General features: G+C 41.2%; 1 protein-coding gene across 1 annotated transcript in view; it reads left to right on the top strand.

The window, feature by feature from the left end:
• Window positions 1–25,905, top strand: part of RESF1 (retroelement silencing factor 1) — a 33,881-nt gene that overhangs the window by 6,899 nt on the left and 1,077 nt on the right. Inside the window, 4 exon segments of the mRNA XM_033222477.1 lie at window positions 3,631–3,792; window positions 15,101–19,481; window positions 19,484–20,179; window positions 21,466–21,549. Coding sequence (XP_033078368.1) covers window positions 15,179–19,481; window positions 19,484–20,179; window positions 21,466–21,549 — 5,083 coding nt within the window. The 5' untranslated portion in view covers window positions 3,631–3,792; window positions 15,101–15,178.

Here is a 25,905-nt window from a genome sequence, read left to right as displayed (position 1 = left end):
GCCGTCTTGGGCTGCATGCTGCCCATGGGCCGCAGATTGGACAAGCTTGATCTAGTAGATGTTTGCTTGAGGTGGGTATCCAGAGGGCTCCAAAATGAATTACTTGGCAGAATTCTGGTGGGGTAAGTGGCTTCCACTTCATGTATTCTCTATTGTCTTTAATTCCCATTTTAGGGAATAATACAATATAAAACCCGGTCTAAAATTTGTCTGTGGCATCTGTGCTCTGAAGGCACAACAGATTAGTGTCAATATTCTAGCCTGAATGATGATAGTGTGTTGCATTGGTTTGAACTTTCTGCTGGCCAGTCAAGATAGATGTGATTGCCAGCACTTCATGCTGTACCTGTGTTAATGAGTCAGAAAAAGTAGAGCAATTTATTTCTTCCTTTTTAAGGGAGAAAGCCCTGTCACTCTCACTGGTGAAGCTTTGTAGTTGGGATATATTTAGTTGGCTCTGCATGGGGAATGTTGCGGTGTGTCCTCCACAATAGGTGTGATCATCCTGCTGGGAATCACCATTGCAGGCACTTTTTAATCCATTGTTGCTTAAGACAAAGTACAATGGATTAGGGTATCTGATCGAATGGCCTGTGGTTCTGAATAGAGTTTGTAGCTGGATACATGAAAGATGGGAAGGCAGAGTTGTAGGTGAACAGCTTCACCATGGTACCCTGATGACTTGCTCTTCTCATAGACCATGGAGGCAAAGCTTAGGCTTAATCACAGGCTGACCCATATTCTGGCCGGACACCCTGCAGGTCCTCCAAGAACAAAGTGAGAGAAAAGCAGCCCCGTGAGAAACAGTCACAAAGCTGTTTCTCATCTGCTTCCTTGGTTTCAATTGAGCATAGGACTTTACCACCTTGGGAGGTATAGTTGCTGGCTATAAAATGGCCACAGTTTGGTGTTCTCATCTGACTTGGTGTCATCCTGTGGGGCTGAGGATACTGATCTTGATTTTGCTGTTGGGCTTAGTAATATATGAATCCATTTGGCCTTTTGCTGACTGCACTTATAGAAGTGTAGAGAACTGTTCTGCCCCTTCTAACCACTGTGCTGTAGAGGGACGATTGCAAGTCTTTGTTAATTTGTTGTAACATTTAAATGAGATAAAGTATATAAAGCATTCCACATAGTTCTTTACATACAGATGTTCACAAGTTAGTTGTTTATAATAGTACAGATGTACTTCAGCTTATGATGGAGTTACATCTCAATAACCCATATTAAGTAGAAAATAAAGTCAAAAATGGGGTTTTATAGACACGATGGGATGGCAAAACACAACATCCAAAAAAACTTAGCTAGCACAGTACACCATTGATCGTTTTTGTTTTGTTTTGTTTTAACGCGCTGTGGGAGGGGCAGCCCCTGCCCCCCGCCCCCCACCCCGCCAAAACACCAGCTTGCCTCCGCAGGAGGGATTTTTTTGGTGTTGATTGTTAATACTCGTGATCACGTGACTGACTGGGTGCTGTGGCTTGCTACCACCACTCAGCGTGAAAGAATATCATATTGCCTATCACAGGCCTGGGAAAAGATCGAAATTCAAAGTACAATTTCTACTGAATGCCTGTATCACTTTTGCATCATTGTAAAGTCAAAATTATTAAGTCATACCATTGCATTGTGGTCCAGGACCATCTGGGCTTAGAAAAATGGATTCTAGAAAGCCTATTTAAGGACTGATAGGCTAATTTTTTCTATGACTAAGGATACAGAAAGCCAGAGCTAGTACAGGTTGAATAAATTGTGTTACATTTGGAATTCCTGAAAAGTGGCTTTTTACACTGAATTGTTAGTAGTGGTGGTTTTGTTAACTTTCTAGGGGTATCTCTAATTTTTCTAATGCTTATATTGCAAATCAGGTTTTCAATGGAAAATAGACTTTTCTCAATTTAACCATGTCAGTGGATACTCTTCAAATAAACTTTGCTTTGTGGAACATAAGAGATGGAACTTACAAAGCCATAAGGGAAATTTTCAATTTAAAATACCAGAGCAAATTTACATATTTTAGGTATGAGAATAGTATTTCAATGTATATTATATATTTCTTAAGTCCTATGTGTTTTAGGTACTGAAATGCTTACAGATGAAATCATGCTGTGTCTGTGGTTGACATAGATAGAAAAGGAAACAGAAGGGGTCAGGACTTTTTCCCATTTAGAAGTTTACATTAGGACTTCTCTTTAATGTGGTGTTAAGATAATGTTTGTTTATTCAGAAAACACTGAAACCTGCTAGACATTATCTAGATGGCATGTGTCTTTTGGGTTGGCCCGAAAGACTTTTTTATACCTGTTGTATTGGCTGTTAATAGTACTTTGATTTACTCTAATAATGTTGCTCTTACCTTTAATAAATTGCCAACCCACTTTTCCTTTTTTGAGACAGATCTTGCTGTGTCATCCAGGCTGGATTACAGTGGCACTACCATAGCCCACTGCACTCTCGATTTCCCATGCTCAAGTAATCCTTCCACCTCAGCCTCCCAAGTAGCTGGGACTATAGGCATGCACCACCACACCTAGCTAATGTTTCGATTTTTATTATTTTTTTTTTTTAGAGACTGGGTCTTACTGTGTTGCCCATGCTGGTTTTGAACTGCTGGACTCTGCCTCAGCCTCTCAGCATGCTGAGATTATAGGTGTGAGCCACCACACCTGGCCAGTGGTAACCCCTATATATAAAACAATTCTTAGGCTGAGGTGGGTGGATCGCTTGAGTTCAGGAGTTCAAGACCAGCCTAGGCAACATGGCCAAACCTCATCTCTACAAAACAAAAAAAAAATTAGCCGCACGGTGGCATTCACCTGTAGTCCCAGCTACTTGGAAAGCTGTGGTGAGAGAATTGTTAGAGCCAAGGAGTCAGAGTTGCAGTGAGCTGAGATCATGCCACTACACTCTAGCCTGGGTGACATAGTGAGACCCTGTCTCAAAAAAAAAAAAAACAAAAAACAAATTCTTGCTGTGACTCAGTTTATACTTCCATATTCTATTTTTTGCTATTTTATCTGACCTACGGCAGACCTGGCCACCATGCCATATGCACAGTATTAGGTTCATTTTCTGGTTTGGTTGGTTTTCTTTTGTTGTTGAGACATTTCTTGCTCTGTCGCACAGTCTGGAGTGCGGTGGCATGATTCCCGCTCACCACAGCTTCGACCTCCTGGGTTAAACCAATGCCTCAGCCCCCCAAGTAGCTGAGAATACAGGCTTGCACTACCACAATATTGCCCAGGCTAGTCTCGAACTTGAGCTCAAGTAATCTGCCCGCCTTGGCCTCCCAAAGTTTTGGGATTACAGGCGTGAGCCACTGTGCCCAGCCTAGGTCTATTTTCTTATAGTTCTTTCTATTCATGTGTATGTGTGCTTGTGCATGTGTGTTTAACATGCATAGTATATGGTTATTCCTTATAGGCATTATTTAGATTATTTTTTGCTTTGTAATTTTCTGTAGTAAGCCCAATTTACAAATAAAGGAAGCTGCTGGGTTAACAGCTTTTCAGTTATTTGCATTGTGTGGATATAGAGTATTTTTAAATTTTCACAGATATTGTTAATCTTAGTGAGATCTTTGATATGAAAATCCACATCCATAATTATATTTATGCTTTCTTGCAGCTGTTTACTTCTAATTATTTCCTGATTCACAAATTTTTGCAATTCACAACTTCCAAGAATACTTGTACTATTGGATTCAATCCGCAGTAATCTGCAGAAGAGAAGCAGAATTATACCTAGAAGTCAACTAATGGACAATTAGTCACCCACCTACATGTTGAGGTACTCTGGGCCTTTTTCTTTCACCCTCACTGGAAGGGAATGTGGGTGGGAATTTAAGACATCTACTTCCTTGTTGATTTTCCGCCTATTTGTTCTATTCATTATTGAAAGTAGGGAATTGAAGTCTTCCACTCCTATTGGTGAATTGTGGTTTTTGCTTCTTGTATTTTGATGCTCTCTTAGGTATTAATAACTTACAGATCACATTTGACAGTTTTAAGTAAACAGGCTTCCAGATTAACCTGCTTTGGGGAGGTCTTGTGATACAAGGTGGTGACAAAGAATCTTATGCATTCCTCAAATTGATATTCTGATCAATACATAACGTAACACTCAAAAGGGTGCTGCTTTTATTTGTAAATCATCAGGTTTTATTGATGCAAGTTTTCTTGCACATAGACATTTTAGCCTATATGTTGCAATCAGTAGCCAATGATTATAACCTCAGTATTGTATCCTCCAACGAAAAACGACAATTTGAGTATTAGGAGTCCCCCTCCCTTCTCCTAAAGTTTCCTATGAAAGCCTTCCAACTTGTAGCGGACTCCAGAACACTTCATACTCTGTTGGTATGTCTTCCCAGATTGATCCTCACATCTGGCCTCCAGTAAACCTTTATCAGATTCTTTCTACCTCAACAACCTTCATTTTAGACAACAGTGCATATATGTTTGTAATTGTTATCTTGATGAGTTGATCCTTTTATCATTATAGAATGCATCTTTTTATCAACATTTTTTGTTTTAGTCTGTTTTGTCTGATACTAGTGTAGGCTTTCCAACTTTCTTTTGTTGAGGCGGAGTTTCACTCTTGTTGCCCAGGCTAGAGTGCAGTGGCACAATCTCAGCTCACTGCAGCCTCTGCCTCCCAGGTTCAAGTGGTTCTCCTGCCTCAACCTCCCAAGTAGCAGGGATTACGGGCATGTACCCACTATACCCGGCTGATTTTTTGTATATAGTGGAGACGGGGTTTCACCAGGTTGGTCAGGCTGGTCTCGAATTCCTGACCTCAGGTGATCCACCCACCTCGGCCTCCCAAAGTTCTGGGGTTATAGGTGTGAACCACCGCACTTGGCCTGCATTCCAGCTTTCTTTGTGTGATATTTTTTCATTGTTTTACTTTCAGTCTGTGTTTTTGGATCTAAAGTGTATGTCCTGGAGACAATAGCGTATAGTTGGATAGTTTTTAAAATCCAGACTGACATTCTCTTTTGGATTGTGATATTATGAAATGTATCTCTGGTCTTTATCCCTGTTTTCAGGCATACAAGTCCTAAAATTCGTGCAATCTCCAAAGGGATAATTTTTTTTTTTTGGTATGCTAATGAGTTGACTTATGGCTGGCATCCCCTAGTTTCAGAATGGAGGGCTGATCACCTGAAAGACCAAGGCCTGATTAAAGGGTTGGGACTTTTCAGCCCTGCTCCTAATTCCTGGTACCAATTGTCTATCTTAGTCCATTTCTGTTACTTATAGCAGAGTAACTGAAACAGGGGCCTTTATGAAGAAAAGGAATTTATTTCTTACACCTTTGAACTCTAGGGTTGAAAAGGGTACACCTGGTTGAGGGAGAGGGGGTGAGGTTAAGTTGATCACCAATAGCCACTGGTTTGATTAATCAAACCTGTGCAATGAAGCCTCCATAAGACCAGAAAGGATAGAGTTTGGAAGGCTTTTCAGATTGCTGAGCAAGTGGAGGTTCCTCGAGGGGGGTGCACCCAGGGAGGGCATGGAAATTATGTGCCCCTTCTCATGTGACCTTGCCTTCTACATCTCTTGATCTATATCCTTGGTAATGCACTTTATAAATGAACTGATAAGGTGTTCCCCGAGTTCTGTGAGCTGCTCTAACACATTAGTCAAACCAAAGGAGCAGATCATGGGAACCCCAGTTTACAGTTGGTCGGTCAGAAGCACAGGTAAAATAACCTGGGGCTTGGTGTTGGCATCAGAAGTGGGGACAGTCTTAGCCAGGCACAGTGGCTCACGCCTCTAATCTCAGCACTTTGGGAGGCTGAGGTGGGTGGATCATGAGATCAGGAGATCGAGACCATCCTGGCTAACACGGTGAAACCCTGTCTCTACTAAATATACAAAAAAATTAGCCAGGCATGATGGTGGGCGCCTGTATTCCCAGCTACTTGGGAGGCTGAGGCAGGAAAATGGCGTGAACCTGGGGGATGGAGCTTGCAGTGAGCAGAGATCGCACCACTGTACTCTAGCCTGGGCGACAGAGTAAGGCTCGTTCTCAAGAAGTAATAAAAATAAAAATAAAAAGATGGGGGCAGTCTTGCAGGACTGAGCCCTAAACTTATGAGATCTGACACTGTCTTCATATAGATGGTCTCGGAATTAAAATGAATTAGAGGACACCCACCTGGTGTGTACACTACAGAACTGATTGCTTGTTATGTGGGGTGAGACACCCACACATCTGGTGTCAGAAGTGTGAGAAGCTTTATTCTTATGTTCTCAGAATTGTTTATATAAAAATGTGATTTTTTTATATAATTACATTTACCTCTGTTTTTGTTTTTATGTCTTATTTCTTTTTATTCCTTTCTTATTCCTTAGTGGGGTTTATTTTGCATAAGTGAGTATTTTCTAAGGTAGCATTTTAATTTCTTTTTTTGCTTTTTTGTTTTTAATTTCTATTTTGAGACAGAGTCTCGCTCTGTTCCCCAGGCTGGAGTACAGTGATGTGATCTCAGCTCACTGCAAGCTCCACCTCCCGGGTTCACGCCATTCTCCTGCCTCAGCCTCCCGAGTAGCTGGGACTACAGGTGCCTGCCACCACGCCCGGCTAATTTTTTGTATTTTTAGTAGAGACGGGGTTTCACCGTGTTAGCCAGGATGGTCTCGATCTCCTGACCTTGTGATCCGCCCACCTCGGCCTCCCAAAGTTCTGGGATTACAGGCGTGAGCCACTGCGTGTTTTTAATTTCTTTAACAATATTTTCACTGTATTTATTGTTACTTCATGGAAGCACAAATTCTTTTTAAAAGTATTTTTTATTTTAAAGTTATCAGTGATGGAGGCTGGCAGAGAACTTGGGGCAAGAATTTATTTTCTCAGAGAAATGGTAATGATGGACTATGGAAACCTTGTCTATGGTAATCTGTGTTACAGTATATTCTCAAAAGTTCTGAGAATACATTATATCCACCAGCAGATTATGACTGCAGCTGACCATTGAACATCTTGAGTTTGAACCATGTGGATCCACATACACATGGATTTGCCTTTTTTTTTTTTTGGATAGATGAGGTCACTCTCTATTGCCCAGGCTGGAGTGCAGTGTACAGTCATAGCTCATTACAGCCTCAAACATCTGGGCTCAAGTTGTCCTCCCATCTCTGGCTCCTGAGTAGCTGGGACTGCATCCACACACTACCTTGTCTGGCTACACGTGGAGTTTCTTCTGCATCTGCCACCCTAAGTCGTAATCCCTGTGTTGTTCAAGGGTCGATTGTATTTTCCTTTCACAATCTTATTTGTGTAGCTAGAGGCAATCTTCCAAAGAATTCAACTTCAATTTAGGTCGTTCAAGAGTGCTTTTCCAGTTTTCAGTTTTCTTCTGTGCCAGTAAAGGAGAGGGATGGAGAAAAAAAACCCAACTTAACATAAAGACGGTTTCCCTTCCTACCCATATGCTCTGTATTAATTTGCTAGGGCTATGTTTAAGATAGGAAAACTGAAACTTCTTCCTGCAATTGACCACTTCACTTCTGGTCACCAAACCGTATTTGGATTTCTCCCCGTCCACAAACTGTTTTCCAGCTGACAACAACTGGGTATCCTACAATTCAATTACACGTTGGCACCATCTACCTGGAGAAAGCATCAGAGCCCACAGGTTGAGGACTCAGTCCCACAAGACTGCCCCTGACTTCACCAGTCCTGGGTCCCGGGTTGTGACCTGTACTTTTGACCAACCTGTTACAAAGAGGGGATTGTCAAGACTCCCTCTGTGGATTTGATTAATTTGCTAGAGCTCATAGAACTCAGGGAAACAGTTTACTTATTATAAAGGCTATTAGATGAAGAGCCAGGTGGAAGAGATGCATGGGGGAATGCATTTGTGAGCGCTTCCATGCCCTGTCCACCCTATGGTCACCTCTATGTTACCAGACACTCCTGTTAGGAGATTATAGAGGTCTCAGGAGATCTGTGTCAGGAACCCAGTTCAAAGACCATGTATTAGTGCAAAAGATTGTATACCCCAGTCTACAAGAGTTTTAGGTGCCCTGTGTCTGGAATCCTGGGCAGAGACCAAGTATGTATTTCTTATTGTGGGCTACTATGACAGTAATGCCACAGACTGGGTGGTGTAAACAACAAATTTATTTCTCCCAGTTCTGGAGACGAGAAGTCCAGGGTCAGTATGTTTGATTTCTGTTCTCCTAAAGCTTCTCTCTCAGTGGCTTGCAGGTGACTGTCTTCTTGCTGTGTCCTAACATAGTCCTTCCTCTGCAGGCCAACGTCGCTGGCGTCCCTCTTCCTATGGGGGATGCTATTCGGATTAAAGCCCCACTCGAATGACCTCACTTAACCAGTTACCTCCTTAAAGGCCCTATCTCCAAATACACTGAGACTTAGGGCTTTCATGTATGAATTTTGGGGAGGGTACAATTCAGTTGATGAGACTCCCTCCTCCAAGTGGACGTAAAAGCCAGGGGACAGTGAGGGGGGCAGGGGCAGTTATTAGGCATCATTAATTCTCCTTAGAAGTACTGCTTTTCTGCTGTCAGTGAACACTGTGACCCATTCTGCTTCCAACCTTGTGGACTATTCAAACCAGTGAGGAACAGAGTCCTAACGCGTGAGAGTGGCAACATGAGTGTCAGCATATGGTGGCTGCCTTTTTTTTTTTTTTTTTTTTTTTTTTTTTAAGTTAGACTTTATTTTCTAGAGGAGTTTTAGGTTTAAAGAAAATTGAGCTCGGGCATGGTGGTTCATGCCTGTAATCCCAGCCCTTTGGGAGGCCGAGGCAGGTGGATCATGAGGTCTGGAGGGAGTTTGAGACCATCCTGGCCAACATGGGGAAACCCCATCTCTACCAAAAATGCAAACAATGAGCTGGGCACGGTAGCACATGCCTATAGTCCCAGCTACTCAGGAGACTGAGGCAAGAGAATCGCTTGAAGCTGGGAGGTGCAGGTTACAGTGAACCCAGATTGTGCCACCACACTCCAGCCTGGGCGCCAGAGCGAGACTCCCGTCTAAGAAAAAAAGAAAAAGAAAATTGAGCTGATAGTGCAGAGCATTCCCATATATGAGCTTTATAGGAACCTCCCATCTCTAGAACGCTAAGGTTTCACTAGTAGCAACTTGGATTAGTGATGCCTCACTAACTTTAGAGTTTTCCCTGTATCCTGTGGGTCTTACGGGTTTTGATAAATGCATAATACTATGCATCTACTATTATAAGAGAGTTTTAAAAAATAGGCCGGGCGCGGTGGCTCAAGCCTGTAATCCCAGCACTTTGGGAGGCCGAGACGGGCGGATCACGAGGTCAGGAGATCGAGACCATCCTGGCTAATACGGTGAAACCCCGTCTCTACTAAAAATACAAAAACTAGCCGGGCGAGGTGGGGGGCGCCTGTAGTCCCAGCTACTTGGGAGGCTGAGGCAGGAGAATGGCGGAAACCCAGGAGGCGGAGCTTGCAGTGAGCTGAGATCTGGCCACTGCACTCCAGTCCGGGCGACAGAGCGAGACTCCGCCTCAAAAAAAAATAAAAATAAAAATAACTTTATGAAATCAAAACATACCTAAGAAAGGGTAAAAGTGTTAAGTGTATAGCCCAGTGGGTTATGTAGGGAACACACTTGTGTGTAAGCACCACCCTGGTCAAAAGCTGTCTTCATGCTACTTACTACCAATTGCTCTTCCATCACACCTTGTAAAAAGTACCACTGCAGTCCCTAGATGATTGTTGTTGTCTGTGTTTCAATCTTTATATAAATGGAATCGTGGTTTATTCTTTCATCTCTGGCCTTTTTCACTCAGTAGTGTGTTTGTTAGATTAATTCATGTTGTTGCATATAGCTGAGTTTATTAATTTTTGTTACTATAGTGTTTCATTAATATGAATACATTTCTTTTTTGTTTGTTTCCAGTTTTTGCTTACTGCACCTAATGCTGCTGGCAGTGTTATAATTATGCATTTCTGTTTGGTACATACCTAGGAATGAAACTTCTAGGTCTCAGGGCTTGCGTTTATTAACCCTTGGTAGATGATGCCATACATCTTTCCAAAGTGTTGGTCAATTTAAGGGTCATTATATATACTCTTATCACCATTGTATGAGAGTTCCATTTGTTCCACTTTCTTGCCAACATTTGGTATTGAGAGTTGAAAAAATTCTAGCCATTGTGAGAGTATAGTATTACCACCTTATGGTTTTCATTTACATTTCTGATATTAATAATGTATTTAGCACTTAACCAAAAATTTTGTCATTTAAATATAATTGACCCTTCAATAACATAGGAATTAGGATAACTGACCCTTGTGCAGTAAAGAAAAAAATCCGCATTTGACTCCACCAAAACTTAATCACTAATAGCCTACTGTTTATTGGAAGCCTTACCAATAACATAAATAGTTGATAAACACACATTTTGTATGTTACATGTATTATATGCCGTAGTCTTAGAATAAGCTCGAGAAAAGGAAATTTTATTAAGAAAATCATAAGGGGTCGGGTGCGGTGGCTCACGCCTGTAATCCCAGCACTTTACAGCTCATGCTTGTAATCCCAAGGTGGGTGGATCACAAAGTCAGGAGTTCAAGACCAGCCTGGCCAACATGGTGAAACCCCGTCTTGACTAAAAATACAAAAATTAGCCTGGCATGGTGGCAGGACCCTGTAATCCCAGCTACTTGGGAGGCTAAGGCAGGAGAATCGCTTGAACCTAGGAGGCAGAGGTTGCAGTGAGCCGAGATTACATCACTGCACTCCAGCCTAGGCAGCAGAGCGAGACTTATCTCAAAAAAAGAAAAAAAAAAAAATCATAAGGAAGAGGAGGATATATTTACTATTCATTAAGTGGAAATGGATCATCATAAAGGTCTTTATCCTCATCACATTTATCTTGACTACGCAGAGGAGGAGGAAGAGAAGGGGTTGGTGTTGCTGTCTCCAGGGTGGCAGAGACAAAAGAAAATCCACATATAAGTGAACCCACGCACTTCAAAGCCACATTCAAGGATCAGCTGTAGTGTCTATCACATGGTGTTTAATTAAGCTTCATGCTTATTTTTTATTGAGTTGTCTACATTTTTCTTTTTACGTAATTCCCTTTACAGGCTGGATATGAGCTCTTTGGTATGTATTGTAAGTGTAATCTTCTAGAGAGTGACTTTACTTTCTCACTTCCTTAATGGTGTTTTTTGATAAACAGGGGTGATTAATTTTGATGCAGTCCATTTTATGGACCTTTTTTCTTATTGTTCATTGTGCCCTGTTTTACAAACCTTCCCCTATCCCGAGGGCATAAAGATATTCTTTTCTATTTTTGAGATGGAGTTTCGCTTTTGTTGCCCATGCTTGAGTGCGGTGGTGCGACCTCAACTGACCGTGACCTTGGCTCACTGCAACCTCCGCCTCCCTGGTTCAAGCGATTGTCCTGCCTCAGCCTCACGAATAGCTGGGATTACAGGCATGTGCCACCATGCCCAGCTAATTTTTGCATTTTTAGTAGAGATGGGGCTTTACCACGTTGGTCAGAGTGGTCTCAAACTTCTGACCTCAGGTGATCTGCCTGCCTCGGCCTCCCAAAGTGCTGGGATTTACAGGCATGAGCCACCATGCCCAGCCTGTTTCTGGAAACTTTAAAACGATAATCTACCTGGGATTGATTTGTTTGTGTATGTCTCTGGGTGTGTAATTGGATAAGGCTTATTTTCATTTGTGGCATATAGATAACCAATTGACCTAGCTTCATGTATTGAAAAGAACTTTTTCCTAACTTTGTCATAAAACAAGTGTCTGTATATATAAAAGTGTATGTATGTCTTCGCTATTCATGCTTGTTTTGCATTTCTATGGAAAGTTTGTAATCAAGCTTGTAAATTTACACCAAAAAAATCCAGTGGGATTATTGGAATTGCATTGACTCTTTATTACTTTTTCTTTTTTTTTTTTGAGACAAGATCTCATTCTGTTTCCCAGGCTGGAGTACAAATGGTGCAATCTGAGCTCAATGCAACCTCCACCTCCTGAGCTCAAGTAATCCTCCCACCTCAGCCTCCCAAGTAGCTGGTATAGCAGGTGTGCACACCTGGCTAATTTTTTTTTTGTATTTTTGGTAGAGATAGGGTTTCACCATGTTGTTCAGGCTGGTCTTGAACTCCTGACCTCAAACAGTCGCCCAGCTCTGGCTCCCAAAGTGCTGGGATTATAGGCAAGAGCCACTGCGCTTGACCTAAATTTTAAGATCATTGGCATCTTTAATGCCGCCTTCAAATACTTGAACATGGCATATCTTTACACTCAGCTCTTTGTTGTTAGAGATGTGACACATCCTTCATTTTTGAAGTGTTTGTTTTTTTATGGTATTTCTAAAAATTACTGCTGATAATATTCCTACATATTGACCTTATTTTCAGGGATTGTAATAAACAGTAGAACAAAAAAAAAATCTCTATATAGTTTTGGATTTTCTTTTTCTTTTTTTTTTTTTTTGAGGCGGAGTCTCGCTCTGTCGCCCGGACTGGAGTGCAGTGGCCGGATCTCAGCTCACTGCAAGCTCCGCCTCCTGGGTTTACGCCATTCTTCTGCCTCAGCCTCCCGAGTAGCTGGGACTACAGGCGCCCGCCACCTCGCCAGGCTAGTTTTTGTATTTTTAGTAGAGGCAGGGTTTCACCATGTTAGCCAGGATGGTCTCGATCTCCTGACCTCGTGATCCGCCCGTCTCGGCCTCCCAAAGTGCTGGGATTACAGGCTTGAGCCACCATGCCCGGCCTGGATTTTCTATATAACATCTGATACTCAGTTTTGTGTTTTCCTCTCTGCTTCTTATAATTCCTAATGTTTTTTTCTTTATAGCAGCTAGGATCTCCAGTAAAATGATTAATAGGAGTGATAGTGGCATCTTCTATGTTACTATTTGTTTCACCTACCATTTATCAAAAGAAGTTTCTATCCTTTATAATTTTTTAATTATGTAGGGATTTGATTTTTTTGAGATGGGCTCTCGCTGTGTCACCAGGCTGGAGTGCAGTGGCACAATCTCGGCTCACTGCAAGCCTCCCAGGTTCAAGCAATTCTCTTGCCGCAGCCTCCCGAGTAGCTGGGATTACAGGTGTGAGCCACCACACCCGGCCCCACGATGCTTCTGACACTAGATTTGTGGGAATTTTTTCCCAACTGACCGATTCTTTCCACATACCAACTGGGTGGCTTGTGAGTCGATTCAATTCTGACACTGTCTACCTGACATTACCATCAGAACCCACAAATTAAAAGGCTCAGTCCTACAAGACTGCCCCCACTTGAAGCCAGTCACAAGTCCAGGCTCATACTTCTGACCAACTGGCTATAAAGCAAATAAGGTATACTTTCTCTGAGGTCACTACCTTCCCAGCACTTCAGTGTGTTCTGTTCACCAACCCAGAAGCTCGGTTCATCAAATCTCAATGTTCAAGAGTTTTGTTTTGTTTTTTAAAAAAACAGTCTTACTCTGTCACCCAGGCTGGAGTGGAGTGGTGCTACCATGGCTCACTGCAGCCTTGACCCCCAGGCTCAGGTGATCCTCCCATACTGCCTTCTGTTTTGAGTGGGTGGCTGGGACTCTGGGCATGCACCACCATGACGGGCTATTTTTTTTTTTTTTAATTTTTAAATTTTCAGTAGAGACAGGGTTTCACTATGTTTCCCAGGCTGATCTTGAACTCCTGGGCTCAGGAGATCTCCTGCCTCAGCTTCACAGACTGCTGGGATTACAGGCAATGAGCCACCACACCCAGTCGAGAGTTTTTATAGAGTGCAATCTCCAGCTCCCCCCACCAGCTTTATGGAGGTCAGTGGTTAGAACTAAAAGTTCCAACCCTCTAATACTTGGTATTCCTGGTGACTATCGGCTCTATCCTGATGGTATCTAGGGGCCCCCACTTAAAGCCACCTCAGTAGCATAGACTCAGGTGTGTGCAAACAGAGTTCATTATGAATAACAATATATTTATGAATTAGTGTTTGCTTATGCCAGAAATTTTCTTTTCCTTTTTTTTTTTTTTTTTTTTTGGAAACAGAATCTTCAGTCTGTCACCCCGGCTAGAGTGCAATGGTATGATCTCTGCTTACTGCATCCTCCACCTCCCAGGTTCAAGTGATTCTTGTGCATCAGCCTCCTGAGTAGCTGGGATTACAGGTGTGCACACCCAGCTAATTTTTTGTATTTTTAATAAAGATGGGGTTTGGCATGTTAGCCAGACTGGTCTCAAACAGTTGACCTCAGGCAATCCACCTGCCTCTGCCTCCCAAAGTGCTAGGTTACAGGCATGAACCACAGCACCTGTCCTTATGCCAGAAATTGACTGAGTTCATTAAAGTAACCTTGAATAGCCCTGAGGAGTTTAGACTTTGCGAATGAACAGTGAGAATGTTTTTTAACCATATGTTTGAACTTTTTAAAAAATTCTCATTCTTATTGTCATCTTAGCTTTTTAAAAAAATACAGTTAGCATGGATTACTTAGAAGAGAGTCTGTTAAAAATAAGTAAAAACAGGCCGGGCGTGGTGGCTCACGCCTGTAATCCCAGCACTTTGGGAGGCCGAGGAGGGCGGATCACGAGATCAGGAGATCGAGACCATCCTGGCTAACAACACGGTGAAACCCTGTCTCTACTAAAAATACAAAAAATTAGCCAGGCGTGGCTGTGTACACCTGTTGTCCCAGCTGCTGGGGAGGCTAAGGCAGGAGAATGACGTAAACCCAGGAGGCTTGCAGTGAGCCAAGATTGCGCCACTGCACTCCAGCCTGGGCGACAGTGAGACTCCATCTCAAAAAAAAAAAAACAAAAATTTAAAAAAAAAAAAATTAAAAACAGAAGGTGATTGCCATTTAAATGTAACAGAAAGCTAGCTGTTATTTTGTGGAATGAATTTCTGTTAAACACTTTAGAAATTTCATTGACACTTAGTGCCTTATTTATTGTTGTGTCTATTGCTCTACCACTTCCCAAATTAAAGATGAGGCTGCTCTGAAGATTCAGTAATTAGGATGGACAGTCAGTTACTAATTTTCTTATATATTCTATCTAGGCAAAACAGCATTTTAATAAAATATCTTTATTTCTTACAGATTCCTGACATACAAACAACTGACTTGTAACTGACTTATAACTGACTTGTAATACACTGCTACTATATCAAACCGACAATGAATTGGAATGAAAAACCAAAGAGTGCTACATTACCACCACTGTATCCTAAAAGCCAGCCACCTTTTTTGCATCAGTCTTTGATAAACCAAATTACCGCAACACCTCACAGTTCTTTCAGCTATCCTGGAAGTAATCAAGAAGCATGCATGTATCCCAGTAATTCAAATCCAATTTCACAGCCACTGCTGAATATCCAAAATTATCCTCAACAAATCTCTGTTTCTGATGTGCATAATGGGACAGTTGTGGCCTCACACACTTCAGTAGAAAGAATAACATATGCAAATGTTAATGGACCCAAACAACTAACTCACAATTTGCAGATGTCTTCGGGAGTTACACAAAATGTATGGTTGAACTCACCAATGAGGAATCCTGTGCATTCTCATATAGGGGCAACTGTATCTCATCAAACTGATTTTGGAACTAATGCACCCAATATGCCTGCACTACAGAGTCAACTGGTAACATCAGATACCTATTCTATGCAAATGCAAATGATCCCTTCTAATCCTACACGACTTCCTGTAGCTTACCAAGGAAATCAGGGACTTAACCAGTCTTTTTCAGAGCAACAGGTTGATTGGACACAACAGGGTATATCTAAGGGACTGACTTATCCAGATTACAGACCACCTCCAAAGCTGTACCGTTACTCACCACAAAGCTTTTTACAAGATTCTACCATTCAAAAACAAAACTTTATGCCACGTACATCATTACAAGTTAAAAACAGTCAGCTTCCAAATTCTGTATTAACTTTACCATCAAAGCAGACTGCAGCTGTACCATCACAGCAGTATGCCACGCAAACTGACAAAAGACCTCCTCCTCCTCCTTACAACTGTAGATACATAAGCCAGCCTTTGCAAAGTACTCAGCATGTTACTAAACACTTGTCTATGGAAGTTCCTCAGAGTCGAGAAATGCTCTCATCTGAAATAAGGAGCAGCTTTCAACAGCAGTGGCAAAACCCTAATGAAAATGTCAGCACAATTGGAAATTTCACTAACTTGAAAGTAAATACCACCAGCAAACAACCTGTTAACGATCCCATTAGATCTTCTGTGAATGGTGTTCAGACTCTTGCTCAAACTAATGAAGAGAAAATAACGGATTCTTGTAATCCAACGTCAAATCAAGTACTGGACACAAATGTCACAAAAGAAAAGCTAGTAAGGGATATTAAAACATTAGTAGAAATAAAACAGAAGTTTTCAGAACTTGCAAGGAAAATTAAAATCAATAAAGATCTTTTGATGGCAGCAGGTTGTATTAAAATGACTAATACTTCTTACAGTGAACCAGCTCAGAATTCTAAATTGTCTCTAAAACAAACTGCCAAAATCCAGTCTGGACCCCAGGTAACTCCAGTAACGCCAGAGAATTCAGAGAGACAACCACCAACAGTAGTGGAATCTATAGAAACAAATAAGACTCAATGTATGATGAATTCTGACATTCAGGAAGTCAATTGCAGAAGGTTTAACCAAGTTGATTCTGTTTTACCAAATCCTGTCTATACTGAAAAGCGGCCAATGCCAGACCTGTCTCATGATGCGAAAGTTCTCACTTCAAAGACATCAACTGTTGAGATGACCCAGGCAGTGTTGAATACTCGGCTTTCATCAGAAAATGTTACCAAAGTTGAGCAGAATTCACCAGCAGTTTGTGAAACAATTTCTGTTCCTAAGTCCATGTCCACTGAGGAATATAAGTCAAAAATTCAAAATGAAAATATGCTACTTCTCGCTTTGCTTTCACAGGCACGTAAGACTCAGAAGACAGTGTTAAAAGAAGCTAATCAAACTATTCAGGATTCTAAACCAGACAGTTGTGAAATGAATCCAAATACCCAAATGGCTGGTAACCAACTGAATTTGAAGACCATGGAAACTCCAAGTACTTCTAATGTAAGTGGCAAGGTTTTGGACAACTCTTTTTGCAGTGGACAAGAATCCTCAATAAAAGGAATGCCTGCTAAAAGTGACAGCTGTTCCATGGAAGTGCTAGCAACCTGTCTTTCCCTGTGGAAAAAGCAACCTTCAGAAACTACAAAAGAAAAGCAGTGTGATAAACTCAGAACAAACACAACAGTAGTTGGAATTTCAAAACCTGCTAACATCCATGTTAAGAGTCCTTGTTCGGTTGTGGGAAATTCAAATTCTCAGAATAAAATAAGTAATCCCTCACAACAGACAGCTTTATCGATGGTAGTGCACAATTATGAGTCTTCAGGTATAAATGTAACAAAGGGAACAGAACTTCAGATTGCTGTAGTGTCACCGTTAGTTCTGTCAGAGGTCAAAACATTGTCTGTCAAAGGAATAACACCTGCAGCATTACCTGAAACAGTGTATCCCGTTATTAAAGAAGGTAGTGTCTGCAGCCTACAAAATCAATTGGCAGAAAATGCAAAGGCAGCTGCTGCTTTGAAAGTCGATGTTAGTGGACCGGTAGCAAGTATAGCAACATCAACCAAGATTTTTCCACTAACTCAGAAGGAAAAGCAGAATGAGTCAACAAATGGTAATTCAGAAGTTACACCTAATGTCAATCAAGGAAAGCATAACAAATTAGAGTCAGCTATCCATTCTCCTATGAACGATCAGCAGACCTCACAGGAATCAAGGAATAGTAATGTTGTGAGTAGTGATATATTACAGATTGACAATATTTGTTCTCTGGTTGAGGGTGATACCTCTTACAATTCCCAAATAGCAAAGATATTCAGCTCTCTTCCTTTGAAAATAGTTGAGCCACAGAAACCTTCTGTACCCAATCAGCAAGGGAATGGCAGCAGAGAACCAGAAAAACAATTAGATGATACACCTGAAAATAAAGACTTTGGTTTTCAAAAAGATAAACCTGTACAGTGCACAGATGTTTCACATAAAATATGTGATCAGTCAAAGTTAGAGCCACCCTTAGAGTCATCTTGTAACAATCTTGAAACAAACAGAGGAATTCTGGAGAAAAGTAGTGTGGAGCATGCCACTGAAAAAAGCACAGCTAATGATACATGCTCGTTGGCTGCTATTCAGGAGGATATTTACCCTCAGGAAATAGATGCATCCGGCAATTATACTCCCCAAGATCCTGCAAGAAACGAAATTCACAATGGTAAGGCACCTGTCTTATACCTACACGACCAGCTGTCAGAACTTTTAAAAGAGTTTCCTTATGGCATTGAGGCTGTGAATACACGTGAAGGTTCTGTGGGCCAGCAAACTGCATACCAGACCTCAGAAGATCAAACTGCTGATAAAACCAGTTCTGACTCCAAAGACCCAGCAGATCAAATACAAATTACAATATTAAGCTCAGAGCAAATGAAAGAAATATTTCCTGAACAGGATGATCAACCCTATGTAGTAGAGGACTTGGCAGAACATCAGAAAGAAGAGCTCATCACAGAAGTAGTTACCCAGGCACCTGCAGGAGGAGAAAGTCGTGATTCTGTGGTACTGGACTCAGAGAAAGACGATATCCACTGCTGTGCGTTGGGATGGCTCTCCATGATTTACGAAGGAGTACCCCAGTGTCAGTGTAATTCCATCAAGAACTCAACTTCAGAGGAAGAGAAACAAAAAGAGCAGTGTTCTTTGGAGACCAACAGTTGTAAACAAGGAGAGAGAACCTCTGATAGAGATGTCACTGTTGTTCAATTTAAGAGCCTTGTAAATAATCCAAAGACTCCTCCAACTCCTCCACATGGGAAAAGTCATTTTCCTGAACTACAAGACAACAATAGAAAAGATACATCCAAAACAAAACATAAAAGCTTACCAAGGACAGAACAAGAATTAACTGCTGGTCAGTTTTCATCTAAATGTGATAAACTAGATCCCTTGCAAAATCACAAAAGAAAAAACCTGAGGTTTCACGAAGTAACCTTTCACTCTAGTAATAAAATGACACCATCTTATGAACAAGCTTCTCAAGAAACCCGACAGAAGAAACATATAACACAGAACTCACGTCCATTAAAAGCAAAAACAGCTTTTTTGCCAAATAAAGATCTATATAAGAAGCATAGTTCTTTGGGACAGTCGTCATCACCAGAAAAGATAAAATTGAAATTCAAATCAGTTAGCTTCAAACAAAAACGGAAGTTAGACCAAGGGAATGTATTAGATATGGAAGTAAAGAAGAAGAAACATGATAAACAAGAACAGAAAGGAAGTATGGGAGCTACATTCAAATTAGGTGACTCTTTGTCAAACCCAAACGAAAGAGCCATTGTTAAAGAAAAGATAGTATCAAATACTAAGTCTGTAGACACGAAAGCGAGTTCATCTAATTTAGTAGAATTCTAACTCCTAAGGAGTATTTACAAAGGCAGAAGCATAAAGAAGCTATGAGTAATAAAGCATCGAAGAAAGTCTGTGTGAAAAATGTACCATGTGATTCTGAACATACGAGACCAAGTAAACTTGCTGTGCAGGTTGGAAGTTGTGGGAAATCAAATGAGAAACACAGCAGCGGTGTACAGACCTCTAAAGAATCATTAAATGGCTTGACAAGCCATGGTAAAAACCTCAAAATCCACCATTCTCAGGAGTCTAAAACATACAACATTCTAAGGAATGTTAAAGAAAAAGTTGGTGGGAAGCAGCCTGACAAAATATGGATTGATAAGACTAAATTAGACAAGAAATTAACCAATATAAGCAGTGAAGCTCAATTCAGCCAAATGCATCCCCAAGTAAAAGATCAAAATAAATTATATCTGAATAGAGTTGCGTTTAAATGCACTGAACGTGAGAGCATTTGTCTCACCAAATTAGAAAGTTCACCCAGGAAGCTTCATAAAGATAAAGAGAAGAGACAGGAAAATAAACATAAGACCTTTTTGCCTTTGAGAGGTAACACACAAAAATCAAACATGCTGGAGTTTAAATTATGTCCAGATATCTTACTAAAGAATACAAACTCTGTGGAGGAACGGAAGGATGTAAAGCCTCATCCCAGAAAGGAGCAAGCCCCTGTGCAAGGTCCAGTATGATTTTCTTGGTGGTGTCTACAACATTGTAAAGAGTTGTAGGTCAATATTTGAGCTAGCACCTCTCATGCTGTCTGGGCTGCTGGGAAAGACTTCAATGTGTTATGCCACTACCTAGTATTTGTTTAGCCTGGTAAACCAGTGTTTCATTGGGCAGTATTTGTTTTATGTTTATTGCCACCTTACTGTAAATTGTGGAAAATTGGTAGTCATGACAAGCTATATGAAACTTGCCAGATAGAAAAATTTCAGTTAGTACCAAGAAGGCTGTACTGTGAAAAATATTCCACATTCCTTGTGGGCATGTCAGAAAAGTGTCAAGTAGCTGATAACGTTAAGAGTCTTGGTTTTGTTAATTCTCCTTTGGACTTGTAATTTGAAAGCCCTGTGAACTTGAAATTTTCTTCTGAATGTTAGAGGATAAGTAATGATTAATACTAAAGTCTTTTTGTTCATTTAGAAATGGGTCAACTAATTGTCCTCTTTGAAACAGTTGATGACTGCGTTATCACTATAGTTAAAATGGTAACATCTAGCCTACTCATAAGATAGAAGAACCATGAAAGCAGTATTGTCCAGTGTTAGAATTTAAAATCTGTAAAGCCAAGCTGGCAGTTATGAATATTAGGTAGCTTAATGGTAGACTTCTCAACGTAGTGCAAGAAGGAAGGAGAAAATTGATAACTAGTTATTTGTGGTACTAAGGGAACATGTAGAAGTAGTGGATATTATATATAAAGCATTGTGCTGAGAAACTCAGATTGGGAAATTGAAGGATTTGAATGGAAACTGGAGCCTTTGCTCTGCTTTTCTGACTATATTTGTTGGGGTTCATAAAACAATAGCATAAACAGGATACGTTTTCCTGGAAAAGGAGATAGGGATATATTCATTTTGTAAAGTATTGGTGATTTCAGTAGGTCCTTTCATTTGGATCCTTAGAACTTGAGGTGTGGATATAATTGGAACATGGGAAGTGGGTGGGGGCAGTGTAACTTTCTATCTCGTGTCCTTTAATATCTTGAGATGTATTAACCTGTTCAGCCCATGTGAGGGGAACATAATTACATAGTAAAGATAAACTCATTTTTAAATTTTGAGATAAGCGTTTCAAATAGGAGAAATCATTTTTCCAGTCCTTTATTTAGTGTTGTGTTATATATGGTTGTATCTAGTGCCTTCCAAAATCTATTTTCAGCTTACATGATTTTCCTTTGTTTTAGTACTAAAGGAGATGATTAGCAATATCTAGAGTTCTGAAAATGAATATTTAAATAGTTTCAGGAATAAAAAGTACAAAAGAAGACTGGTTAAAATGTGTTGCTACAAGGAAAAGGACACAGAAAGACAGCCAAGAGAAAGGTAAAGTCATCATCTTTTTAAATCTTGATTCTGCTTATCCCCCTATCAGGTATATGTAAGTTGGATTATGGTTATGGTACGATTGTAAAGTATGATTTTATCCATTTTTTTTTGTTCAGTCATTCAGTGTGTTTGAGTGGTAGGAGGACACTTTTTTGTGTTGTTATGCTGTGGAATGAAAAGCTGAGATTTATTTTCTTTTAACAGGAAAATAATTCTTACTACAATGAGTTAGCTAAGAGGTTTGCATATTTTACCTGTTACAGGACCAGACAGCAAATACTTTAGGTTTTCTGGGTCATGAGGTGTCTGCCCTGACTCTGTTGTTTCAAGGAAATACCTGCAGATAATATGTAGATGAGTTTCAGCTGTGTTCTCATTAACTATTTATTTATTTATTTTTATTTTTTATTTTTTATTTTGAGACAGAGTCTCCCTCTGTCACCCAGGCTGGAGTGCAGTGGCATGATCTTGGTTCACTGTACCCAGGTTCAAGAGATTCTCCTCCCTCCGCTTCCCAAGTAGCTGGGACTGTAGGTGCATACCACCATGCCCAGCTAATTTTTGTATTTGTAATAGAGGTGGGGTTTCACCATGTTGGCCAGGCTGGTCTCAGCCTGACATCAGGTAGTCCACCTGCCTCGGCCTCCCAAAGTGCTGTGATTACAAACATGAGCCACCGTGCCTGGCCTCTAATTAAACTTTATCTACCAAAATAGGCAGCAGGCTTGACTTAGTTTGCCAGACCCTGGATTCAGTTATTTACATGTGAATTTGATTTATCATCAATACAATTTAGACAAGGGTATTTCCATTTTATAGATGAGAGGTTACATCATCTGACTTAAGTTTCATTGCTAGTTACTGAATAGGGACTTGAATCTGGTCCCCTCTCTTCAAAGTCCATTAATTGTGGGTGAGGTATAGTCAGCCCTCCATATCTGCATATTCTATTATAATCTGTGGATTCAAACAATTGTGGATCAAAAATATTTGGGAAAAAAATTAATACAACCATAAAAATAGATACTTAAAAAACAATACAGTATAACAACTGTAGAGACTGCGTTTCTTTCACTGTGTTGGCCAGGCTGGTCTCAAACTCCTGAACTCAGGTGATCCACCCACCTCGGCCTCCCAAAATGCTGGGATTACAGGCATGAGCCTCTGCGTCCAGCCGAGTATATGATTTAATTAGTACCTTGTTTTTAGGGTTTGACTTTGAGAACTAAAAGCTAGAGCTCAAGAGTTTTGTCTTAGTTTTGGTTCATTACACAGCAAAGAGGAGGCCAGGCATGGTGGCTCATGCCTGTAATCCTGGCACTTTTGGGAGGCCGAGGCAGGCGAATCATGAGGTCATGAGATCGAGACCATCCTGGCTAACACAGTGAAACCCCGTCTCTACTAAAAATACAAAAATCCAGCCGAGCGTGGTGGCGGGTGCCTGCAGTCCCAGTTGGGAGGCTGAGGCAAGAGAATGGCGTGAACCCAGCAGGCAGAGCTTGCAGTGAGCCGAAATGTCGCCATTGCACTCCAGCCTGGGTGACAGAGCAAGACTCCATCTCAAAAAAAATAGGCAAAGAGGGGTTCAGAGCCTTAAAAATGGAGAGCAGCAGAATCTCACCAAGAGAAACAATAAGAAGCAGTATGTTTTATAAAAGGAATTGCCAAAGGTTGTGAAGAGAGTTTCAAACAGATGCACAGAAGCAGGCGTGTAAAAGTTGAGTAGCGGCCGGGCAAGGTGGCTCATGCCTGTAATCCCAGCACTTTGGGAGGCTGAGGCAGGGAGATCGCATGAGGTCGGGAGTTCGGACATGCCTGTTATCCCACCTATTCAGGAGGCTGAGACAGGAGAATCACTTGAAGAGGTTCCAGTGAGCTAAAAGGCAGAGGTTCCAGTGAGCTAAGATAGCACCACTGCGCTCCATCCTGGGCGACAGAGCGAAACTCCATCTCAAAAAGTCAGTTAGCATTGAAACATGCATTTGGGAAAAAACTTGCATCAACGAAGAAATGCACTCTGAATCAGGACAGGACAAATAACTAAAGAGGAGGGAATGAAGAGCAATGAGAGGCCTGAGAGTGGGAAAACAGTGCCCCTCTGGGGTTGGAAGACAGAAAGCCAAAAATGAGAAAGATACAAATGGGCACGAAGATTGGAGTAAGAAAAAAGCTTGGAAACAGGAGAGGCATGATTATTATCTCAAAGAGAAAGCGAGAGGCATGTTTGGAATCTGAAGCTGAAAACACTCAAAAGACAGATACACAGATTGACCAGAGACACTCAGAGATAAGCATGAGTTGAATGACATGTGCAGACAGCACAGCAGGATGAGCAATGCATGGTGAATGTGAGGCTGAAATACTCAAAATCATGATGAAAGGAAAATACAAGCCAGGTCGCGAGTACACTAAGGCAAAGCTGGGTGAGACAATCCAGGAGACAAGTCATATAGCTCTGTCATAGCATGACAAGACACAAATAGGTGAGACCTAAGGGAGAAGAAAAAAATCTCAGCTGCTGCTACATGGGCATTTTTATTTACTTATTTATTTTTTATTTTTTAGATAAGAGTCTTGCTGTGTTGCCTAGGCTGGAGTGCAGTGGTGCAATCTCAGCTCACTGCTACCTCCGGTTCCTGGGTTCAGGTGATTCTCCTGCCTCGGTCTCGGCCTACTGAGTAGCGTGAACCACCACACCTGGCTGATTTTTGTATTTTTAGTAGAGAAAGAGTTTCACCATGTTGTCCGGGCTGATCTTGAACTCCAACTTCAGGTGATCCACCGGCCTCGGCTTGCCAAAGTGCTGGGATTACAGACATAAGCCACTGCGCCTGGCCGCATGGCATTTTTAAAATGCGTATTAGGGATGAAGGAAGCTGGTTCTGGAGGAGGGATCTCTGGGAAATAATGAATTATACACCTTAGACAAAGAGGCTGGAGAACAGTGAACCAAATAGGAACTGAGAAAAATGCCATGAACTCCCAAATCGCTATAAAGAAACATACATCTGACCTGGTGTGGGACCCATGAGGGTCATCCCAGCACTTGGGAGGCCAAGACCGGAGGATGACTTGAGCCCAGGAGTTTGAGACCAGCTTGAGCAACATGAGGAGTCCCCGTCTCTCCAAATAACTTGTTAAAAAATTAGCCTGGCATAGTGGTGTGCACCTGTGGTCCCATCTGCTTGGCAGACTGAAGAAGGAGGATCACCGGAGTCCAGGAGTTGAAACTGCAATAAGCTCTGATGCAGCACTGCACTACAGCCTGGGCAACAGAGGCAAGACACTGTCTCAAAAAAAAACCCCACAGGAGAAACAGATGTCTAAATTCGGTAGCAAAGGTTGCAGCAGACTTGAAGTCCTAAGTTAGAGTAAAGAGATAAAGAGGAAATGACAAGAATTTCTTGGAAAGCAACTTAGAGACCCATCTTGGCCCTCTAATGTTACTAGTGTTACTAATTCTGAAAGAAAGCAAACAAGAAAGTGGAAGACTTTGCAGCAGATCTAAAGAACTAACAGGACAGAATACTCCACTCATACAAATAGAAAAAGACAAAACAGGACCCCATTCAGAAGGAAATAGCTGCAGCAGGAATGAAATGTACAGCTACTCCCTGACTTACAGTGATTTGACTTTGGATTTCTTGACTATGATGGTATGAAAGTGATACACATTCAGGAGAAAGTGTATTCCACATACCCATACAGCAATTCTGTTTTTCATTTTCGCTATTCATGATTCATTTTCGTTTCACTATAGTATTAAATAAATCATGGGACATTGAACTTTTTTTTTTTTTTTTTTTTTTTGCAAAGTGGGCTTTGTGTTAGATTTTGCCCACCTGTAGGCTAATATAAGTGTTCTGAGCATGTTTATGGTAGGCTAGGCTATGATATTTAGTAGGTTACATGTATTAAATATATTTTCAGCTTTTTTTTTTTTTTTTTTTTTCTTGAGACAGTCTCGCTCTGTCGCCCAGGCTGGAGTGCAGTGGTGTGATATCGGCTCACTGCAACCTCTGCCCAGCTAATTTTTGTATTTTTAGAAAAAGGGTTTTGCCATATTGGCCAGGCTAGTCTCGAACTGGCTTCATGTGATCTGCCTTCCTTGGCCTCCCAGAGTGCTGGGATTACAGGCATGAACCACCACACCCAGCCTCAACATATTTTCAATAGGTGACGGGTCATTATGAAAAAAGGACACTGAAGCTAATGTAACACTGAAATGATCTAAAGAAACAGGAAACTATAGACATGTTTTAGAATATCTAATGCATGGTGAGACCAAAATATGAAACCTATCCTTTTCATGTACTGTTTGGGACTGACTTGTATTTGTACTCTTTGTATTGC

This window comes from Trachypithecus francoisi, unplaced genomic scaffold (genome assembly GCF_009764315.1).
Source record: "Trachypithecus francoisi isolate TF-2019V2 unplaced genomic scaffold, Tfra_2.0 Lachesis_group11, whole genome shotgun sequence".
In the NCBI taxonomy this organism is placed as follows: domain Eukaryota; kingdom Metazoa; phylum Chordata; class Mammalia; order Primates; family Cercopithecidae; genus Trachypithecus; species Trachypithecus francoisi.
The sequence above is the reverse complement of the archived record's forward strand: the minus strand, read 5'-3'. Positions and strand labels throughout refer to the sequence as shown.